The sequence below is a fragment of the Ursus maritimus genome, unplaced genomic scaffold, assembly GCF_017311325.1.
Source record: "Ursus maritimus isolate PB19 unplaced genomic scaffold, ASM1731132v1 scaffold_2, whole genome shotgun sequence".
In the NCBI taxonomy this organism is placed as follows: Eukaryota; Metazoa; Chordata; class Mammalia; order Carnivora; family Ursidae; genus Ursus; species Ursus maritimus.
Genome location: NW_024424452.1, coordinates 20,021,068 through 20,044,613, shown reverse-complemented (window position 1 = coordinate 20,044,613; position 23,546 = coordinate 20,021,068). Strand labels below are relative to the sequence as shown.

Here is a 23,546-nt window from a genome sequence, read left to right as displayed (position 1 = left end):
CTGCCTGATGAGAAAACGGACACGCTACATGCCCAAACAGCCAGAGCAGTTTTTGGAGGAAAGGAGAATAACATAATAATAATGATAACAGCAACAAACCGAAAAAAGAAAGACAAAGGGAGGAAATAATATGAAAAAAACAGAAACAAGCAAATTAGAACACTTACAAAGAGTGAAAGGTGTTAAAAATTAGTTTCATTTGGCTAAATAATGAAATTTAATGAAATTTAATAATGAGATTTAGTAAGTAAAAGTTATATACATATACATGCGTGCACATACACACATGCAATGATGCACACACACGCATATGTGTATACACACATACTATACATGTGTGCACACACGTGTGTACAGCTAACACGGATTGTTATGTGCTTGGCGCTATGCAGAATGCTTTATACACACTATCTCATTTACTCCCCACACGACCCTCTGAGGCAGCACAGTGGGTTGAAGAGTGTCCCCCAACCTCCATGTCCACCTGGAACCTCAGAATGTGACCGTATGTGGGAATAAGGTCTTGGCAATGTAATTAAGGTAAGGCTCAATCAAGGTGAGATCATGCTGGGTTAGGGCGGGCCTGATATCCAATGGGAGTCCTTAGAAGAGCCAGAGAAGGACACAGAGAAACGCAGAGAAGGCATGCGGAGGAAGGATGGGGCAGAGACTGGAGTCACGGTGCCACATGCCAGGACCAGGAGTCCCCAAGAGCTAGGAGCAAGGAAGGTTTTTCCCCTACAGTCTTGCAGAGAGCGTGGTCTTGCTGACGTCCTGATTTCCAACTTGTGGCCTCGCAGCTGTGAGAGAACAAATTTCTGTTGTTTTAAGTCACCCCGTTTGGGGTAATTTGCACAGCAGCCCCTGGAAAGTAACAGGTACTTTGACCCTTCTCGTCTTCCAGAGGAACAGATGGGAGGATCCAAGAGATGATGTTTCCCGTCCCCCAGCTGCGTTCCTTTTAGTTCTTAAATACAGAAGCGTTCATTTTCCTCCCTTAAAGTCTAATCGATGTAATCGGTTTATAGGAATTGAAAATTTGTAGCCCTTAAACATTTGTTTTGCCCTTAGAGATTTAAAGTCTCACATCCAATTCCCAGACCTCAGTCAGTTCACAGACCTAAATGTCTGTGAGAGAACGGAGGCCAGGTAACCCGGGACAACGCTGATAGAACACCGCACGTGAGTGTTCGAGCCGTCATCTTGGCTTCCTCCCCAAAGGCTGTGGCCATTTACTCATGGAAAACCTAGAATGTTTCCAGGGGCTCTTTGACATGGACTGGGCAGGACGCTGGGCACTGCTGCGGCCGGGTGCACAGAGTGGAGGCTTGTAAAGCCCGGGCGAGAGAGACACGCAATCTCCCCCACCCTCAGGTGAGGCTCTCTAAACCCATCCTGCGGTTCTTCCTACGGGGCCTGCCAGTGTAGCTGGAAATACATCCTCGCCAAGTGGCCAAATCTCCACTTGACTCTGACCTGCGGAGTTGACACTGTTAGGGGAACGAGGGGGAAACGGAAGCCACTGGGACTCTTTGAGCGAAAACAGTAAATTCAAAGCCACGCTGTCTCTTGGGGAAATTGTCGAGACTTGTTCAAACCACCAGGAAAGGCTGTGTGGGGGAGGGGGGCTCACCCAGAACACACGAACTCTGTACACCCAGGGTGAACTCCACCCTGGAATTAGAGCCGTTACTGGGGACAGTGGTGGAGACAGCTCTCCAAGGGCTGCTGCGCGCGACAGCTGGGGACTCACGAAGGGTCCCAAGAGGTGTGGCGAGAGCAGAGAGCTGGGATCACACTGAGACTCTCTTTACAGAACTACTGGGATCTGCTTTTATGACCTCTTAGGTTAAGTTTTTTCCCTTAATAGAACACCTCCAAATTATGGCAAAAACCACGGGAGTCATTTATTTTCAACATTTATTTCACATACAAGTTCTCAAGAAGACATCTAGGTGAACGTGAATACAAAACAATGAAGAGACATACATTTATACCTGGAATGCACTCAGAGGCCAAGGCTAACAGTCACACAAACTGCTCACACACGCCTTGCGTTTGGGGCTTCCCCAGCTCCTTCCTAGTGGAGTCTCGTCCGTCACTGGGCACCAGACCTCACATGTGGGCTTTCTTCACTGCAGCTCCCTGCCATCGGCTACCAAGGAGCTCCAGGGGCTGCCTGCTGGTGAACATGAGTGATGTGTCCTGTCTCCTCACTGCGCAAGCTCCCGGGCTGCTCACAGCCTCCCTCTTCCTAAAGTATGAAGTGGGTTCAGTGTGGCCTGGATGCCGCCTGCCGTGGTGGGCCGGGCTGGCTACCTGGTCTTATAACCTCTTCCTCATCTACACCATGCCCTGCAGTCTCACTAAACATCAGAGCCAGAGCGGTCTTGGCAATCCAGTTCAGTGACTCTCCGGATAAGGAACAACAGCCCAGAGAGGCTGAGGTTTGTCCAACAACACTCAGTAAGTGATAGCGACAAGACTGAAACGTGTCCCTTTTGGCTTCTGGTCTAAAGCTCGCTCCCCCAGGGCAGGCCACCCTGAGAGGTTTAAGCACATGTGTGAAGTTTCCTTCTTCAATGAAGATTTATGAACAAGTTAGGTTGTGCGTGTAATAAAATCACCGGTAGGAGCTGGAGGTATTTGTGGGCTAACAAAGCAAGTGTAGGCAGGGAATACAAGCCAGCTCCCAAAGTGCCTTGGATAAGATGTCAGAGAGAACATGTCCAGTTGTTCATACTGCTGTTAAAAAATAGGATCTGGGATAATTTTCAAAGAAATCAGATAGGATTCAACAAAGAGAGGTTTTAGGTAGTTGCCTGAGGTGGCTTATATGTTTCGTTGAGCTTTCCAGCATCCAGAACAAAGACAAAAAAGCAGTAAGTTATAAAAATCACAGTGTTTGTAATCGTTTGTTATTTTTTTTCCTGTTCAGGATCAGAGCTTTCCCTGGTACCGAGACCCAGAAAAAAACCTTTTCCTACGGATCTTCATAAAGGCAATGTTATGTGATATAAAAGACACATTATTCATTTTGACTTTCACGCTCCAGTTGAGAAAAGACAAGATGCAAGTCGTCTTGGTCTAAGATGGTGGGCAGGACCTTCTGTTTCTTCAGCCCAGAGACAGAGTTCATGAAGGCAGCTTAACCCACGTCCAAACAGCCCATTTACCACTAGGAACACGGGCAGGGGAACCCGGGTTCCACCTTTGTGCGGCCCCAGACATATGAAACTCACATAGACTTGGTCTGTTCCACTCGAGACAGAATGGGTCCTACACCTTTCCTGCCATCGGGGACAGAGGTATACAATTTGAGGCAATTCAGATAAACTCTTTTGCAAGTGACAGTGATTTTCTCATGGCAGAGTCACTGACCTTTTGCAAGTGACGCAAAGGTAACTGGCATTGATTACCTTTGCTGCAAAGCCTCCTCGTCGTGCTGCCAGTTCCTCGAGCACGGGCACCACATCTTTCTCTATGTTCGCATCCCCTCACTGTGCCTGGAACACGGCCTTACACGGAACAGTACTTAATAAATACGTAGGAATAAGTCATCTACTTTCCTGAATCATGCTTCCATATAATTATCAATCCTGTGTACGTATTACTAAGTGGTGATTTCTACTCATGGGCATCTTCTCTAGGGCTGGAATTCCAGAACATCTATACAATACAAGCACACGCCCACGGGCACCGCACGCATCTCACTGTGCTAGGCACACTAACGACATGACACTGCACTTAACCATTAGAAGTCTATAATTCAGACCACACGCAGGAAATCAACCTACTGGGGTGTGAACAGTCGTAACATCTCCAAGAAATGTAAATCAGAAATAGTGTCAATGTGTACCTGAGTCACCTGCCTTCCAGCAGGCCACACCCGATCCTGGCACCATGAATTGGATTTCTTTCTACACCGCCTCCCCTCCTCGGTACTCTGCTGAACAGCCTTTGAAAGATTCAAACATACTCAAAGGAAAAATATGATCTCCAGATGTCTTCAAATAAGAGAACATCTGACAAAGGAGAGGAGAGATCAGATCAAAAGAACCTATGCACAGCCCTGACTCTGGCTGTCTTTCCACCAAACTCAGCACTTACCCTCCCCAAAGCAAAGCCACCCCAGGTTACCTATGTAGTAAGGGTATAAATGCCACTGGCCTCATCCTGGAGCAACCAGCCTTGGAAGACCAGATTCCGTGCTTTCATCTGTAACTTCCAGAAATGAGTTAACTACTTCCCTGCCTCTCCCCTCCCCATTTTGATTCTTCCTTCAATACCCATTGGGTTAGTGCTAGGGGATTATCAGATTTTTCAGACAAATAAGTAAATGAGGAAAAGGACAATAGTGTTCTAGATTGAAAGTTTCTGTAAATCTTTCCACTTTCACTCAGTAAGCCCTAGGGTTATATAAATTACTCCAGGCTCTACAGTTAGGTTGATGATCCTATGAACAGGGACTAGAAGCCTCAGAAAAGGATGAGCCCTGGAGGTGGTGGTCTGAATGAGGCGGCTATCTGATCTAGAGTAGGCCTAAGGAGTCTAACTGGTCTTAGAAATAATGAAGGTTTCCGGTTTCTACCGCACTTCTTCCCTACCCCCTTAAAGTTTGAGAAAACTATTATTCTATAACATTATACTGACAGTGTGGGGTTGGGAGGCATAAAATATGCCAACATGCCAGTCATGTTCTAGGTAAGAACCAGAGCGGTGGTAGGGTGGAACGTGTCTGAGTTAAGATTCTACTTTATTTTCATGAGACACACCATGGCCATGCATCCTGTTTAATCTGCAGAGGGCCTGGTAGTTCAGGAGAGTCCGACGATAGCACCCAGAACACCTAAGAGGTAAGTGTGGGACTTACGAGAAATGGTAAGAGCAACCGGATTACTTAGGAGCTGGAGAAACAGCAGCCAAGGGGGTTTCGGTCTTCAGGTCCAGAAAAGGTCAGCATGGTGGGTGATCAGTTGCGTCTCATCTCTATGGAGGGCGAGGCATTGGAAACATGGTTTCAGTGACAGTACAAGGACTCCACCCTAGCCGTGGGGATCAACTTGACACAAAACGGTATAGTGCATCAGACTTCGGAAGGAAGCTGTAAAATCTCAATCTCCCTTGTATCTTCAAAACCAAGATGCATGTGGTGTCATCCTGATCCGACTCCTGAAAGGTCTATCCCAACAAGAAATCTGTGATCAAGTTGTATCCGGGCTCCCACGTGGTGGACAACAGGAAACTTTCAGCATGTCGGGTCTGCTTGAAAAACTTTCACCTCCGTGGAGCGACCTTGAATGTTGTTGGACGGTATGTCGATGCCACAGCAGAGGCATCGACATACCGAAGGGACTGTCATTCTGAACCCAGACAGCAGGTCTTCTCCACTTTGCTAAGGGAGAAATTGAGAGGAACAGACTAGACTAGTCAAGTTAGAGGCGGAGGTGAGAACATGAGGTGGGCTCTTAGTTTATTTATATTCTCAAGCCTGTCTTGGGATTTATACTTCACAGGTAAGAAAAGACTGCTTCCAAGGGTGAGGTTGGGGTAAAATGGCTAATGGGATACGTAGAAGGAGAAGAGGTCAACGTCAAAAAGTTTTCCTGAATTCATCAGTCTTTCCCTTAAGCGGGTTCTCCGGGGAATACGTGGACGGTGCATGTGGCAGAAGCTTTTCTCTAGAATGAACTTCCCGATGTTTGGTGAGGACAGAACTCTTACTGAACCGTTTGCCACAATGGGCACAGCCATAGGGCTTCTCTCCAGTGTGTATCCTCCGATGCTCTCGAAATCTTGTACAGTTATTGAAACTTTTTTCACAATCCACACATTTGTAGGGGTTCTCGCCAGTGTGAACCCTGCGGTGGGCGCTGAAATGGGAGCTGTTGGTAAAGCTCTTCCCACACTCCCCACACTGATAGGGCTTCTCTCCAGTGTGGGTTCTCTGATGTATGATAAGACTCGAGCTCTGACTAAAGCATTTTCCACACTCCCCACACCTGTAGGGTTTCTCCCCAGTGTGGATTCTCTGGTGGGCACCAAAGTTGGAGGAGTCATTAAAGCTTTTCCCACAGTCAAGACATTTAAAAGGTTTTTCTCCGGTGTGGATTCTTTGATGTCTGATTAGGCTCCTGCTTCTACCAAAGCACTTTCCACAGACACTGCATTTATAAGGATTTTCCTTTTGGTGGGTCATCCGGCACATAAGACGAGCATTCCTTCCAAAGCTTTCTCCGTATTTGAGCAGCCGGTAGGGTCTCTTCCCCATGAAAGGCCTTGGATGCACTACAGCTTTCCCTAAATCTCTCGGCTGAGATGTCAGTTTTCCCTGTCTGATGCCTTGAAGGTTTTCCCATTGTCTCCCTGAGATGCATTCTCTTTTACGGTATTTACCTGGATCAGCGTTCTGGGAAACGACCCTTTTAGACTTCTCTATTAATGCCCTATGCTGCTCCATGTCCTTATAGATTACCTGTGTTGTATCCTCCTTGATACTACCTCCGATTTCAAAATCTGAAAAAAAAAAAAGATGATAAAAATTCCAGAACAGTCCTGTATTAACATAAACCACCTAGCCTACAAGGCTTTGTGTGTTAGGATGCCTGTATACGTCTCTGGCCTCTCGGTCCTGTTACCCTTCTCTGATTCATTATGCCTTATTTTCATTCATCTCCACGAACAGCCAGTAACACCTAGTACAAAGGCCTTCAGAAATGTTTTCTAAATGGTACTGAAATTCAAGCTGTTATTCCCCATCCAGATCCTGAGTAACAGGGGACCATCTTAGCTTTCTCCCTGAAGTTCTACTCCCACTCATCCTGCTTTCAAAATTTCACATCTCTGCCAAAACACACCGCACTGGTGTTCAGAGCACATTCTAGTGATCAGGTCCCAATTCCTCAATGGACTTCCAAGTTCATCAATAGCTGATCATATCCTACCCAAGGCTCTTGCTTTCTTCTCCCCAAATGTTCTTGGCACTGTTTTTTTCTAGCTGTCTCACATACAGACCTGGATTCAACTTAACGCTCACCATTCCCCAAACTGGAATTACCCTCCCCTCACTCTCTCATCTACATCCCACGCTCACTGCAAGGTGCATCCTGGATGCAGCTTTTCCCGGAGGGCTTCGGGACAGACAGGCTTTGGAATCTCACAGCTCTGGTTCTGATTCCATCCTGGTCACTTATTAACTGTGTGGTTTTGTATGAATTTTTTATTATGGAAAATTCAAACATACAGAAAAGCAGAGACTACAGTAGGTAAAATGAATTTCCACGGACCACTCACCCTGCTTTAGTGATGATCTACTCGTGGCCAATCTAGTTTCTTCTCTCTTCCCACCCACCTTCTGCTCCCTCTACCCAGATTATTTTGAATGACGTTCCAGACATTGTATTATTTCATCCAGGTTTGTTGGATCCCCAAGCCCTTGTTCTTAACCATTTGCTATGCTGCCTTGTTTCTACTTGCCAGTTTCAACATCCCTGTTCTTGCACACGCTCCCATCCCAAGTCGGGTGGCTGTGTGGCGTGGGTCGGAGAGAGGAGGGCAGCCATTGATCAGTCCATTAAGTTAAGTGAAAGCCCCAGCAATGCCATCTTTCACTTAGCAGTTCTTTTAAAGCGTTCTCATTGGGTCCAACATTGTCTTGGGATTCGGAGGAAGTCACAGCCTCCTGGTTGGCTCAGATAGAGTCTGACAATTTAGTGACAGGTCTACAGCTCAATTTAAAAAATTAGATTCACAAGGGATGGTACCGAAAGACTTTGTTTCCTTTGTTTCCAGGAATCAAAACTTGGGTTATATTGGACTTAATGATTTCAGCCTTCAAACTACGATTTCCCGTATGAACATAAGCAGAAAGCACGTGTACACCCTTCTCTAGCATTTGTTTTGAATGAGCAGAGAGTGCTGGAAGGAAAGCAGTAACAGGTAAGGACTGAAAGATACGATGAGCTCAGACTGAGGATGACTGTGGAACCTTAACACACGACTGACGGGGAAGCCTGGTTTGGAGACTTTTACTAAAGTCTAGGCAAGAGACAGAGAAAAGCTGAACCTTTCTCACCACAGGTAGTGGCTGTGGGAACTAAAGGAGGGGCAGATGGAAGTTCTACAACAGTTGGGGAAAAAGTGTTCTCTGCTTGGGTGTAAATAATGAGAGAGAAAGCATCAAAGATGTCTTTAAAGTTTTAAGTCTGGATGCGGGAGGACACAGGGAAGAGCCAAAGTGGGGAAGGAAGATGGTGATTTCAGTTGTGAAAATTTTAAGTCTGGGCTGCCACGGAGACAGATGCCCAGAAGGGCGCCAGCAGTCCATGGGAAACGTGCAGGTGGGGCAGAGAACCAGAGCCAAGTCTCTCTCGTTTTGCCTCTGCCTGTCCTTTTCCTCACGCACGTCACGAAGGGCTAAGACATTTGTGTTTTGAGCCTACGGACACACCTTCTTCCTCTGACTTTTTTCTCGTGTATAATTGCAAGTTCTTCTTCCCCATGGTATTTGCCAGCGATATGAAACATTGACCCATACAGACAAAAACCGAGGCTGAGATCCCAAAGACTGAATCACTAGAACTCCAGCGCCTTCCCTGACTAGAAGCACCAGGAGAAAGAGACTTTGTTTTGTTCATTGCTAGATCCCCCGTTCCTCACACAGCACAGGACCCTCAAACACCTGTTTAATGAATACATACTCATGAGCCATATGTCCAGGTTACAGATTCTTCAGTAAATCACACTCCCCCCTGGATGGTCCTTACCGCTTGGGCTCTCCAGCATATCAGGAGGCCCCTGGAATTCCAACTCTGGTACAATTTCCTCCTCACTCATTCTCTCGCTGCTGGAATCTTCTACCATCGCCTCCTGTGAGGCCTCCTCAGGTTCCCAGCCTGTTGGTTGCTGGGGTTCAATCTCAATATCCTCTCCTTCTTGCCCTGAGGGTGACGGGACTTCTTCTGGAGTGTTGGTGGAAGGAGCAGAGGCCCGAGAGTTTATCAGGGCGTCCATCTCCTTGTAGAACGCACAGGACTCCAGCACGTGACCGTTTTTCACCTTCCGGTAGCTCTTCTGGAGGCTTTTGAACTTGGTCCGGCACTGTTCGGGCGTCCGGAGGAAGCCACACTCCCGCAGCTGCTCCGCCACGGCCCCATACAGCTTGCTCTTCCGGTGACAGGCTTGGAGAGCTTCGTAAAACCGAGTCTCATGGAGGATATCAAGAAAAGTCTTGGTTTCCTCGTACCCCCAGTGCACACCTGCCACGGAAGGAAAAAGTTCAAAGACGGAAGGAAAGTCTGCAGCCTCGAAACATAAGGGGTAAAAGAAAACCGATCCCATTCATGGTGGCAACAGGAACCATGCCAGGGGAGAAGATATGCAAAAAATGAGAGGGTCTATACAAAACAATCTGTAATTTACTGAAGCACATACATGAACTAGAAAAAAATGGAGAGACACTATGTTTCTGGATAGGAAGACTCAAATTGTACAGACATCAACTCTTAAATGAATCTATAAGGTCAACATCTCAACAGGATTTAAATTTTTAAATTTTTTAAATTTTTTAAATTTTTAAATTTAAAAAAATTTTTTAAATTAAAAAAATTTTTATTATGTTCACTTAGCCAACATACACCATTATTACACCATACACTAATACACCATTAGGTTTTGATGTAGTGTTCAACGATTCATTAGTTGTGTATAACACCCCGTGGTCATCACCACACACGCCCTCCTTAATGCCCATCACCCGGTTACCCCTTCCCCCCAACCAATAGGTTTTTAAATTGAAATTGTTAAACTGATCTCAAAGTTTATTTGGTAGAGTAAGAATGTAGTCCCTCAGATCTGCCACGGCCTTGGCGATTAACTAAGGATACTGCAGTCTTTTCAGAATGGTTAAAACTAACAGACGAGGACACTTTTTTAACCAGTCTTCCTTAAAGAGTAGAACAATGTCCAGAGTCATTTTTGATGTCACTGAGTCCCCTACTGTGAGAGATGAAATGACTTGCAAGATGAGATGTTCTGCTTCTATGGCAGAATCAAACTTTTCAGGACATGTCTGAGTATAGTTTGTTCAACTACGGTTTTTTGTGTGTTTTCTAAGTAGGAAGAAGTCATTTTTACCCTCAGCCTCACCGGGTGCTCTCCTCGCACTTGGGACCGCCCTCCTGTCTATGGACTTCCAGACTGGGGAGCACCTGCACATGCATGGTGCATCTTCCCCATGTTTTCCAGAGCTGTCTCTTTTGAACGGATATAGTCATGAGTGCACCCCCAGCTCTCCAGAGCCTGATTTATTTTTCCACTCCAAGAACTTACCATCTTTTTTTTTTTTTTAAGATTTTATTTGAGAGAGAGAGGGAGCAAGCATGAATGGGGGGCAGAGGGAGAGGGAGAAGGAGATTCCCTGCTGAGCAGGGAGCCTGACGTGGGGCTCCATCCCAGAATACTGAGATCATGACCTGAGCCGAAGGCAGATGCTTAACAGACTGAGCCACCCAGGCGCCCCTGAAACTTACCATCTTTTCGTAAGGTGGAGTGGAGAAACTTTCCTAACAATAGTGACACCTGGCAATGTCTCATTGCATTTCACTAGAATAAAGTCTGTCTCTCATTTTGCCTCTGCCTATCCTTTTTTTTCATGCATATCACGAAGAACCGAGATATCCGTGTTTAACATCTGCAGAATGCCTTCCTTGATTTTTATCTGCTACCTCATTTAACCCTAACCATCCTGGAATCCTCGGTCATAGTTTACTGATGAGAAAACTGGAGCTCGAAGTACTTACAGGATGTGTCTACTGTCACCCAGTGGTTAACTGCCAGGTGAGTCCTGCACATCCCCAGGTTCAACACAAGCTTTCGTTTATGTCATATATGGTATATCTTTTTCTGTCTTTTAATTTCAAGGTCTCTGTGTCTTATACTTCACATGTATCTCTTGTAGGCAATATTTCATTTTTTAATGACTGATAATCTTAGTCTTTTAAGTTTGTAACTAATGACATATTTGGATGTATGTCTACCATCTTACTGTGTTTTCCATTGGATGGACTCATCAACTTTATGTTCCCTTTTCTCTCCTTTCTTGTCTTCTTCTACAATTACAATTTTTTACTTTCATTAGTCATATATTCTTTTACTGGTTATCTTAGATAGTATAACAATGTATCTTTGCCTTTATTATAATCCAACACAACTGGGTGCTTTATACCAGCCCTGAGATGTGGGCTCTCCAGAGTCCTTTGACTCTATTTATTTTCCTTCCACAGGCTCCAAATACTCAGATCCATGCTGTTCTCTAGCCCAAGAAAGAACCTTCACGGCCATTACTCAGACTATACTGGGGCGGCAGCAAATACCCGAGAGTATGTTCAGTGATTAGTGGCAAGGCACTCACAACAGCACTCCCCAGGTTTGGCCGCCTCTGGTCTACTTACTCCTTTTACCACAAGCCCATATCATCCATTTTCATACCCGAAGGAAGAGCACAATTCTTACCACTCAGGTTCTGAAACAAGACAGGGGCACCACGAATCTCAGACTTCCGGACAAATTCAATGCCCATTTCATCACCATCAGATTCTTCTGCAGCATCTTCCTCCTCCACCAAACTGATCTGTTCTTTAGCACTGATATTAACTCTCTTTAGTCTGGGGAGAGAGAGAATCTCCTTTGGCTTATCGGCCGATGAAGCATGGGCTGCAGGGTTCAACAGAGCGTCCATGTCCTCAAAGAAGGCACAGGGTTCCAGCACGTGGCCATTTCTCACCTTCCGATAGCTCTTCTGGAGGCTTTTAAACTTGGTCCGACACTGTTCTGGCGTTCGGAGGAAGCCACACTCACGCAGCCACTCGGCCACAGCCCCATACACCTGGCTGTTTCGAGGACAAGCCTGTAGCGTCTCATAAAAACGAGACTCCTTGAGAATGGCGAGGAAAGTCTTTGTTTCCTCATAGCTCCAGTGCACGCCTGCAATCTTCTCATCTTCTAAACCCCAGTGCTGCTGCTCACCCCACATTCTCCCAGCACTGCGTGCAGGGATCTGAGCAGCATGAACCGGCTTCTCCTTGATGTGGTTGCTCCGTAGAATAATATTCCTTTTGTTAGAAGAGTGTAGACCCAGGGTCCATGGCTCCTTTCTTTGCTCCAACCGGGCAATCTTGTTAGACACAGACACGGTACTTCCTACAGGCAGAGAAACACATTTCATGCTAAACCCAGAGGTCAGAGCTGCGTGCCCTCATCCGCTGCTGTGGCGTGCCCTCCTGGACACTTGTTCACACCGACCCTTGAAAGGTCTTGTCCAATCCCCTCTCTTGTAGAGCCTCCCTCAACCATGATGGAGCACAGCATGGTCATTTTTACTACCTATGGTATAGTTACAGTTGTCCTTACACCTTTCTCCTTTGGCACAATTATCTACTAACTACATTATCACATTACTTCTCACATATATATCACTTCTTTCTCTAGCTAGTTCTTAATGGAAGACATTTACGGGTAAGAAACATACATTCTATTACCTTTGATTCCCTCTCAGTGTCTAACATTGTGTTGGGTTCGGCATCTGCTATAACCAGTATTTGTTACTTATAGAACCAAGAGTGCTTGTATTTGCTCCCCACATACTCCCACCCCCACCCCAACACATGTGCATGCATGCACGTGCACGTGCGCGCACACACGCACACTGCGGCCAGGAGAGATACACCAAGAATTTGGGGATACATGTGGCAAGGTTAATAGGAAAGAGATGGAAGGACAGGGAAGCACACAGATAGTGTGTTGCCTCACAGCGCTGTGGAGATCAACATGTCTTAAATGTGAACCCTGACCCCACGAAACCCTGCTTTACTTTCAGACCAGGGGGAAGTTTCTTAATCTCTGAGCTTTGGTTGCCTAGGGAATGCTGCCCTCTATTCACAGAAAGGCTGGGAATAGTAAATAAATGGTCATCTGTAAAGTATCCAAGCTCAAAAGGTATGTAATAAAATTTGGTTTTCTTCTCTAGATAACACACACACAAACTTCACAGAATTGTCGAGAAAAGGAGCATTACATCAATTCCTTTCTGAAAGAACCTTGAGGATGGAGATTTGCTCTTTATCTTTACAGGACAGAGGTGAGTGTAGGGTTAATGAAAGCTGGAATATCTATAAGGGCCAGGCGGGAAGTGCGAGTGAGTGAGAAATGTAGCAGCTCAGCATGAGCTCCTGGATTCAGCTCTGGCCAGTCGCTGCCATGTGAGAAGGTGGGCCCGTGGTGTCTGACGTTTGATCTTTCAAGAGATACAGAATATCCAGATTTACAAACTGATAGTCACTTAAAATGCTGTGCGAGGCCAAAATACGTGTATAGGCTAGATTCAGCCCATAAGCCATTAGTTTACACACACACACACACACACACACACGCACACACACACACTATGATAAAGGACAGGTGTCTCTGGGCCTGGGTCTTTTTACATGTCATCACAGTTGACCCTTGAACAAAGTGGGGGTTAGGGGAACCAACTCCGCACAGTCAAAAATCCATGTATACCTTTTGACTCCCCCAAAACTTAACTACTAATAGCCTACTGTTGACTGGAAGCCTTACTGACAACATAAATAATCGATTAACATGTATTCTGTATATTATATATATTATGTATGTATTCCCATAATAAAGTAAGTTAGAGAAAAGAAAATGTTATTAAGAAAATCGTTAGAAAGAGAAAATATATTCACAGTTCTGTACGTATTTACTGAAGAAAATCCATGTAGAAGTGGACCTACGCAGTTCAAACCGTCTTGTTCAAGGGTCGACTGTACATGGGAAGGTGCTGGGCTAAATGTGAATTCTCCCAGGATGCTCCCCATCCCACTAGTGGCACACCTGACTCAGGACTCTCATGCAGCACGCTCCTAGGTCCAGATGCCGTGTGAGCTGAGGTCGTGCTAGGAAGTGCCTGCATGTGCAACCCAGGACGCCCGCTGCTCTGGGACGACCGCCTTGCTACCACTGTGTCATCGGTGCCACCCTACGTTGGTCACGGTTTTCAGGTGCTTTAATTGCTTTCTAATTATAAATAATCGTTGGTTCTCACTGAGTTTGGCATAGCCCATTTCATAATCTCTGTGCTTCAGTATCTACACGTAGTGTTGTCCAACAGAACTTTCTGGGATGACAGCAATGTTCTATAATCGTGCTGTCCAATACAGCTATCAAATATCCTGAAGTTGGCTACGGCCACTGAGGAACTGAATTTTTAACTTTATTTAATTTTAATTAATTGTATAAATTTAAATCGCCCTGTGTGGCTAGTGGCTACCCTATTAGCACATGTCTATAGCCTCTCTAGTGTGGGTTAGTATACATTTTAGGCCTGTAATCTTATTAATAAGCAGTCTTCGACTTTTAGCTTATGTATGAATGAACTGTACTTATACCCACTACTAATGCAGGTGACAAATCCTGCAGAAGTTTGCTTGTCAAGTGATACTTCAGTGGTTATGTGTGCCTGTGAATCTGTGCTATTTAAATCATTCACAACACACTACCAAGGTTATTGCATTGAAATTACTTTTTTCCTTCTATCTGTAACATTTCCATCCATCCAACAATTACTTGCTGGCCACCCACCCACGGGTCCTGCTGTGTGCAAAGTGTTGGGTTACTGCAGTTAAATAAGAGCATATCATCAAAGACCTTGTGATTTTTAGTCTAACGGGTACACGTAAGCTTATATTTAAGTAGTATGAACGTGACAGTCGTATGTAACACTCACCAATGTTTTCATCCCTAAGTTAGAAGAACACTTATATATTTTAAACTGGAAGAGAGGAAGGAGTGAGGAAGAGCGCATGGACAAGTGATTACTAGGTCTGGTGAGCTGGCCACAGAAACGACTAGACAACCCACCAAGGTCCTTTAGGTGTTGACACTTTTAACTATTGTATCATCAGTAGAAATAAAGGTATCAAAAATCCCCAAATCTTTTATGTGAAAAGGGAAAGAATCCTTACCCAGGGAGACCATGTTCCCAACACTCTCTTTCCTAAAATCCCGGTACAGGTCTCTGTGAGCGGGAATCTGATGTACGCTCTTTTTGTAGGAAAAACCTCTCGCCATGTGGACATCTTTCACTGGTCCCTGTAACAACACTAACAGCAATGACTACCAAGATAACCACACGGGTCTTCAAAGGATGAATGATCATGGAGGAAACACAGAAGGGCCCCAAAGAAGAATTAAAATCAGGGAACCAAGTGTGTATGATGTGCCAAACGAAGCAGAAGATATTATAAAGAATCATAAGAGAGATGTTCCAGCAAGGAGTCTCATTAATCAGAAGGCTGGTCCAGTCTTCTCTGCAAAAGGAGTCAGAGGGGAACAGTCTCTTGGAGGGAGTATAAAAGTTTGAGGACAGTGAAGGCAAAGGAATACTTGGGACTGGATACCCTAGGGAGGCAGAGAGAAAATTTACAATGTACCTGAGACACAATAGGTAATCGTGTGGTTGCTACTTCCTGATGCATGTTATTCCATTCATTAGCAGGGGCAGGAACCCAGGGAGAAGGCCGAGCTGTAAGAGAAAGAAACAATCAGGGTACTGGGCTCTGGCCCTTTAATTCATGCAGCTTCTCCTTTTAAGAAATGAGCATGCATAAAAAAACTCCAGCAAATATAAATCGATCATTTCATCAATGAGTTCAGAACAGTGCCCGAAACCATGGTACCCTGAAGCAGGGCTTACAAATGCGAATGCTTTCAGGGAGTTAGCAGGCAAAGTGCATTATGAAGGGGGCCAGGTAAGGAATGAGGGAACTGGAGAGCACAGACACCACTGAAAGGGAATATAGCCAATGCCCACTTCCACTTAATGCTTCATTGTGAGACAATGGGCCTGCTATCGTTAGAGCTTCTCATATTTTCAGGAGAAGCCAGAAATCTGGACTTTTGTATAAAATCTCAAAAATCTTAGACCTTGAGAACTAAAACCGAACAAATGAATAAAAGCCCCAAACCAAAAACCCTTTGTAGGTAAAACACAACAAGTCTGACTTGGCATGTGAGTTCAGTTTGCAATCCCTAGTTTGAGTTAATCCACACTTTAATATGCTAAAGTTAGCACACATAGATACATAGTCCTGGACACGACAGGCAAATACACAGTACACTCCCTCAAAAGGTAGGAGGAAGATATACACTCATACATATAGCATAGTCTGTGGTCTAACTTCTACTCTGGAACTTGCTATGTAGGGAAAACTTCCAGAATGAATATTACTGTGATCAAGAACTCAAGAGCTTGCTCCACTACTTCCTAAAGAAGCAAACTGAGTAACTTCCGTGGAAACATACTACAATTATCCCCTGCTTTTCGAAAGTTCCTGTTCTGCCACTTTATTTTTACAAAAGGCACACATTACTACCCATTTTTGCTAACGAAAAGAAATCCAAAAAAGGATTTTCACATTTACAAAAAATGGAGAAAAGCGCAGATACTGTTCACTGTCTGTTTCTCAGCGAGCTGTTACGGAGGCAGTATGCCCCCCGAGCAGGGAAAGTGGCACGCCACAGTGGTGCTGTCCCAGTAAGCACCTCAACAGAACACACTTTCCACGCTGTGAATTCCTTGTCACCCTGGATGGCAAAATCCAGAAACACCATACATTTATTGCACTAACCTTATCAGACAAAGTAACTGAGAGCATGTAATCTGTGTAAATTTTGAAATCCAGAAAACATTAATATTTGCAATGAATTCTATCACAATATGAATTTCAGGAAAGATAAGGAGGTTGGGTACACAGTATTGAATCTTGCCACTTGGTGAGGGGTTGTGTAAAATCTGTCTCAGATTTGAAGTTTAAAAATGATTGTGCCATTATGGAAGAAAGGGACTAACACTTATTGACCACCATACGTACCGGTCCCTTTACTCTGCCTTCTTTAACAAACACTAACAACCTTATTATTTTTCCTTTTACAAATGACAGAACGGAAAGTTTGAGAAGTAACCTGACCAAGGCCACACAGATAAAGGATGGCAGAGCTAGGTTTTGTGTCCACGTTGTCTGCTTCTAAGGCCTAATCATTTAACCTCTGTACATTAATGCTCCTTTCCATATTACCTGCCCAAGGACAGACAGAGGTACAGAGACAGGAGGATAAAACCCAAGCCTTCCGCTGTAGGTTCAGTGATCTTCCCATCCCTCTCTCTCAGCCTGACACCAGACTGGGGGGATGTAGAGATCACAGTGGATGGGGAAAGACAGGATGTTCGATTTCCTCCTACACAACTTATTAATGTCCAGGGTAGCTAGGAAGCCTGTGCTCCCTCCTCTATGAAATCTTATTGTTTACTCCTCTCAAATGCGACTTCTGTGATGCCTCACCTGTGACTCAATTTTTTAAAGTAAATATCTTGGGGTGCCTGGGTGGCTCAGTCAGTTGGGCGTCTGCCTTTGGCTCAGGTCATGATCCTGGGGGTCCTGGGATGGAGCCCAGCATTGGGCTCCCTACTCAGCGGCAAGCCTGCTTCTCCCTCTCCCTCCCCTTCTCCCTCTGTGCTTTCTCTCTCTCTCTCAAGTAAATAAATAAGATCTTTAAAAAAATAAATATCTTGTTTCCCTTTCCAAACAGTTTTTAAAATTGTTTATACTCAGCTAAGACACAGACACATATACACATGACAGGACTGAAAAACACAAGCTGGTTACGGAATGGGAGACTCTTAAATTTCACAGCAGGACCTCAAGGCCAGTCTGGGCAAGTAAGTTTTCCCAGAGTCCATCTTTAAGATGCCTTTTACTTATGCTGCACATATTCCCAACTCTTGAATCGAATGAACCATTGCTCCCCAAATAGTCTATTTATTTTCAAATATGTATTGAGGGGATCCTACTCCAATCAAGTCATGGTGTTATGGTTACAAAATACATCTGCTACGGTCTCTGCACTGGGAATGCTCTGAGTTCTTCTTACCATTCTTGGGTAAGGGCCGATGCTCTCTCTTTCGGTTCAGCTGCTCCTCGTGTCCTGAGTGGAGGCTTCCAGTTTCCTCCAGAGGCACCACTCTGGGTTGAGTCTCTACCTGCTCTGGCTGAAAGTCTGTTACTTCCCATGCTGCTCCCAGTGGGACCTGCTTCTCTGAGTGCACAGGACTGCTAACCTGGGAAATAAAGCCAATGCCATAATGGAAAGAGGGAGGAAAACAGGGCCCGATGAGGGCCAAATTCGCCCCCAGAAAGATATCAAAGAAGGATAGAAGATGTGAGAAGGAATGAAAATTTCACTCCATTCCCAATGGAGTCTCCAAGGGCACTGGGTGAATAGTACTTTCCAGAAGTCTAGGGATAAGGGAACAGGAGAGTGCTCTTTATTAGTATATGGGAGGGGGGGATGTATCAGGAGTAAAAAAACAGAGCCTCCTTATTATTAAAATAGATACTGAGTCCTCACATCTATTAGTTTCACAGAGCAGAGAAATAAATTCACTAGTCAACTGAAAACATAAAATTAATTTCCACATGTAGTGTTTATCCCTGACCAACACAGCAGCCTACCGATAGGTCTTTATATGAACGCAAATCCCATGCAAGGTGAAACTGCAGATCTTGCAAATCTTGCAGGATTTCATGAGGTTAATGAAAGGGCTGTTGAAAACAACTAGAATACCATGAACTGCCACTGACAAACCAAGATCCGGTGGTTAAACTAGAGAAGAGTGACAAGGATGATGGCATCAAGGGCACTTCAGAAGACACACTTTGGAATATTTTTAAAGGACTAGAGAGGGTCCTGGGATAACTGATTAAGTTTGTGCTTTCTTTCTTTGCAAAAATAGCCCTCTTCAGAATCAGGCTGCGAAAGTCCAACCCTGCAAAGCATAATGTATTGTTCTCTCATATAATTTTTGGGAAACATTATGCCAAAGACTTGAACAAATACTTCGATGCATAATGTTTAACTTTATTTGCAAAATACTGTTTCAAGCAAGGTTTTCTTTTTCCTATTTAATATGAAATTCCAATCCTCAAGTTGATTCACTTTAAAGGTCTCTCATTAGTACCATTTCTCCCTCCATAATAAGCCCTATCTGCAAGGCATTCTTGCCCCCCCCCCCCCAGCCTTACCCATCCCCTTCTTTCTAAATACAACAATTTGGAAAATTCTCTCTCACCTGATGTCTTAGTCTTCCAGTCTCTTTCTCCAAATGTATTACCAGGGCCACCGCCTCCTCTCCACTTTCGGGACACTGCTTCTGTGCCCACGCCTGAATCTTCTTCGGTAAAATGGTGAGAAACTGTTCAATCACCAGCAGCTCAAGGATCTGCTCCTTGGAACGCATTTCGGGCTTCAGCCACCGGCAGCAAAGTTCCCAGAGTTTACTGAAAGCTTCATGGGGTCCAGTCACATCCTCGTAACAAAATTGCCTGAAGCATTTGCGAAAGGTCTCGGACTCAGAGCTCTCCGATCCTTCCAGAGTGGGTTCCGCTGCCCACTCGGGGTCCTTTTCCACCTTCATTATTAAGCATCCCTCAACCTCCAGGGGAGTGTCGATCTGAGGGTCCAGGGATGCAGCCATGCTCCAATCCAGGGGTCAACCTCACGTCTAGCTCAAAGTAGACTCCTATACCTCCAAGAGCTCCCTGCTTAATGATTTTGGAAGTGTGGGAGTGTAGGGAAGTGAAAAACGGCAGAGTCAGCAGGAACAGGGTACTCCGGGCTCATTAATCAAATCTACCCTAGGCGCTTGAAAAGGAGAATGTGTACCCTAAGGTCCCAAACCCGGCCTCTTCTCCAAACAAGATGTGGTTTTCCAGGGTGCATCTCTTTTAGTGCAATGTCCGAAAGAGCAAGGCCAGGGGACCGGGAGAAAATGAGGGGGACTGAAGGAGGGGTGGGCGGGGGCAGACGGCCGGGCCGGGAGGGGGCTGGGCTCCGGGGAGGTGAGTCCTCGGGTGGGTGGGGCCGGATGTGCAGGCCCCGCCCGGCCCGGGGTTCGGGGTGCGAGGCTCGGCCCAGACGGCTAGCCCAGGCCGCTGCGGGTGGCCGGTGGGGCCGGCGGTGTCCCAGGCCAGCGCCAGGCTCTTCCGGGGCCAAGGCGGTCCCGGCCGTCCTCAGGAAACCTCCGCACGCCGAGGAAAGCCCGCGAGACGGTTCCGCCCCAGAGGAGAGAGAAACCGCGGGGGCCCGGCGAGGCCTCGCAGGGGGCGGCTGTCGGCCCGGCACGCGCGGCCTGGTCCGCTCCGCCCGCGGACTGCGCGGGGGGCGCTGGGAGCCGCGGCCACGCATGCGCCGCCCGCGAACGCGCGCCGCGGGGTCCGGGGAGGCTTCCTCGCGGGCGAGGGGCTGGGGGAGAGGGCTGCGTGGTGGACTCTCGCGAGAGCGCGCAGCGCAGCGACTCGCCGCTGAGGGACTTTAGGAATGAGGTGGGGTGCGGAGAAGCTTCGCGGGGCGGAGGGACACAGTCGGAGGCCGACCAGACATTTTGCGGGAGAAGATGGCACAGTGTGGAAAAGGAGAGTAGGAGGCTTCCCTCAGCCGTGGAGTCTGGGAGGCGGGGAGACGTCTCTGAGGTGAAGAACACTAGTGGGGAGGCGGCGCAAAGGCCTTTCTGCAGCGGAAAAGGGAGAGGGAGAGGGGACTCCTTTACCTGGCGGAGGGGTCTGTCGCAGAGGGCTCGGACGTGCTCGAGGCACCCTCTGAGGACGGCGACAGTAGCGCACTGCTGTTCTCGCTGAGGGGCTCGGGCCCCGGTGTCCCCCTGCGGGAGCACCTGAGCGACCCCGTCCCGTCCCCTAGGGGCGGCGCGGGGCCGCCCCATCCGTCCCCCAGGTGAGAACACTTGGGGCGGTACGGGGGTGCCCTGTTGGTTCCCCCCTGTGGGGGAGCATCTAGGGCGGCCCCACCCAGGCCCCCAAGGGCGGCGCGGGGGCGCTCCATCAGTCTCCCGCTGCGGGAGCACCTGGGTGGCCCCGTCCCGTCCCCAGGGGAGGCGCAGGGACGCCCCGTCTGTCTCCCAATGTGGGAGCACCCGGGGCAGCCCCATCCAGGTCCCCAGAGGCGGCGTGAGGGCGCCCCGGCTGTTCCCCACCCTCCTCTGCGGGAGCACATGTGTTTGGCTGCATCCCCTACCCCAGGGCGGGCTCGGGGACACCCCGTCGTCGTCTGGGGGCCCTACTGCCCCTAGCTCTGGGGAAGTTGATACTGGCTGAATGTGAACCAAGGGGGGTCTTGGCCCAGAGTCCCCGCTCCTCCCTCCCCACCCTCCACTGTGGTTGCTAGGAGGATCTGTTCTCGCCTCCCAACTTCTGTGAAACTCAGAGCGTCGCATGCCCGCCCACCCACCCATCCCTTTATTGATGAGGTGCCAGGCAGTGTTTTAGGCACTTAGCATACATCAGTGGGCAAAACAAGAATCCCCGTTCTAGGAGTAGGTGGCCTATTAGAAAAGAAAGCTAGTGACTTTTCTTTCTCAGCAGAAGTCTTAGTTAAAACTCAGTCTACAAATTCTAGCAGCCCAAAGCTAGGAGTATCGTTTATGTGACAGGCATTAGGTGAGGCAGGGTCAGAGAGAATCTGTCGGGAACCTAGTGTATGCCAGGGGTTGTCTTTGAATAGTTCATTTTTCTTTCTCATTAGTATTTTTTGAGCATCTATTTTTTTGCCAGTCATGATGATAGGTGGTGAGCAAAAGCAGGATCCATGCCACTGTTGCACTTCCAAGTCTGCTGGGAGGGGCAGGCATTAATCAAATAATCAAATAAACTAAGGTATAATTGTAACTGCAACAGGTACTACCAAGAAGAGGAACATGGTGGGAGGATCTACATATATTGGAGGGATTTGACCTAGTCAGGAGGTCTGGGTAGGTTTCTTTGAAGAAGTATGGCTAAGAATGAAATCCCAAAGAGCTGTAAGAGCTGGTTAGGCAATGTCTAGTCCTCACAGAAGTCCTAGAAAGCAGATATAATTGCCTTCACTTTACAGTTGAGAACATTGAGATCTCAGTGAGGTGACATAACCACCCAAGGTAACTTCAGGTTAGTGGCAACTCAGGATTCAGATTCCGGTAAGGAAAGGGTCTTTTATGTGCTTATTGGGAGAGGCAAGTGTCACAAGCAGCTCAGGGACATTGGAGAGCAAGGGTCACAAACTCACAAGACTAGAGAGCTCAGGCAGCTAACATAAATGAGTGAAGTAGGCAGAGTATAAGACAGTAGGGAATGGTGGGGACTGCAGCAAGACAGAGGACAGCTTTTCTGCCTAGGTGAAACAGCCAGGTGGAGTTCACACACTTGGCAAATACGTTTATTTGTTTTCCCCGCCAGAATGTTAGCTCAATGAAGCAGGACTTTTTTTTTTTTTTTTTTTAAGCCACATATGCTGGGTGCTTAGAGCAGTGTTTCACAGAGTAGGCACTCAACCTCATCTGCTGCCTATAGCCTCTGAGCAGTTCTTGCCATGTGTGTACAGTTTCACAGATTTTGAAGCACTTTTACATTCCTTTTCTCATTTTATTCCCCACCCTCTCTGTTGGCTCCTTATTTGCTTCTGACATGACTGTTGCAGTGAAAAGTCCTTATGCCCCCCCCCCAAATATTCAGGTGTGTCTTCCTTTTGTACCTCTCCACCCTCTTCATATGTTAGCTCTTCTCCATCCTTCCTAATGTGCTTGGCATTGTATCTTGGTTCCCTCTACTTGTCTAGCACATTTTATATTTAAACAGTGTTGTTTTGTTTTGTTTTGTTTTTGTATTTGTTCTGATTTAGTACATTAGTGTATTGATCTTGGGCCGACCATCACAACCACATCCCACACTCAGCCTCAATCCCTGCAACTCTAGGCCACCCCAGCTGCTTCTTGTCAGGAGTGGTGCATGAAAGTTTCATTTCTTAGAAACTGCTCTCCTGAAACATCTTGGTCCTCAACAAAGTGACCATCTGTAGACACCTGAACTTACTGTTCCATCACATGGACTTCCAAAAGACAAAATCTCATCTGCATGGGAAAGTTATAGCCTAACCTCCTCGAAGTTCCTTTTGGAGCACGGGATACTGGGGCTTGTTCATTATCTCTCAGATATAGGATCATAAGATCTTTAGGAGTTGTTTGTTTTTAGTTTTGTTTTTGTTTGGTGGCCTCTCAGTAACACACACCAGTATTTTTTTTTTAAGTAGGCTCCATGCTCAGTGTGGAGCCCAATGTGAGGCTTGAATTCACCACGGTGAGATAAAGAAGATCTGAGCTGAGGTCAACAGTCCAAGGCTTTCCCGACAGCCACCCAGGTGCCCCATCAAATATGAAAAAGTAGAATTAACTTTCATGTTCTCATCTTCCAGTTTTAGCAACAATTAGCAACTCATGGCCAATTTTGTCTTCCCTATATCTCTACCCACTCCCCAATCCTAAATATTTTGAAGCAAATCCCAGACATCACATTATTCATTTGTAACCCTAGAATGTATTGCTAAAAGGGACTCCTGGTTTAAACATAACTTCAATACCATCAAATGCTTCCTATTAGCAAGAATTC

The 23,546-nt window shown here is 46.5% G+C and overlaps 1 protein-coding gene and 1 long non-coding RNA gene across 2 annotated transcripts in view; one reads left to right on the top strand and one right to left on the bottom strand.

The window, feature by feature from the left end:
• Positions 1-1,909: 1,909 nt before the first annotated feature.
• ZKSCAN2 (zinc finger with KRAB and SCAN domains 2) lies at positions 1,910-20,264 on the bottom strand. The gene is made up of 7 exons (XM_008685212.2): positions 19,187-20,264; positions 17,989-18,175; positions 15,492-15,583; positions 15,024-15,150; positions 11,512-12,198; positions 8,766-9,257; positions 1,910-6,516 (listed from the first exon to the last, which is right to left on the bottom strand). Exons 1-7 carry the CDS (start codon positions 19,589-19,591, stop codon positions 5,594-5,596), a joined length of 2,913 nt encoding a protein of 970 aa, XP_008683434.1. The 5' UTR covers positions 19,592-20,264; the 3' UTR covers positions 1,910-5,593.
• A 120-nt stretch (positions 20,265-20,384) lies between these two features.
• The window catches only part of LOC103657804, a 278,292-nt gene continuing 275,130 nt past the window's right edge, over positions 20,385-23,546 (top strand). The window contains exon 1 of the long non-coding RNA XR_566955.2: positions 20,385-20,585. This is a non-coding gene — a long non-coding RNA (uncharacterized LOC103657804). The remainder of the gene's footprint in view (positions 20,586-23,546) is intronic.

What these genes read in the sequence shown, in the direction of transcription:
- ZKSCAN2 (XM_008685212.2), bottom strand. Translation starts at nt 19,591, where the DNA reads ATGGCTGCATCCCTGGACCCTCAGATCGACACTCCCCTGGAGGTTGAG. An exon ending in TGGGAACATGGTCTCCCTGG is followed by an intron (nt 12,199 to 15,023) that starts GTAAGGATTCTT and finishes CTCTGCCTGTAG; the next exon opens with GAAGTACCGTGTCTGTGTCT. An exon ending in CTTGTTTCAGAACCTGAGTG is followed by an intron (nt 9,258 to 11,511) that starts GTAAGAATTGTG and finishes CTTCCGTGGCAG; the next exon opens with GTGTGCACTGGGGGTACGAG.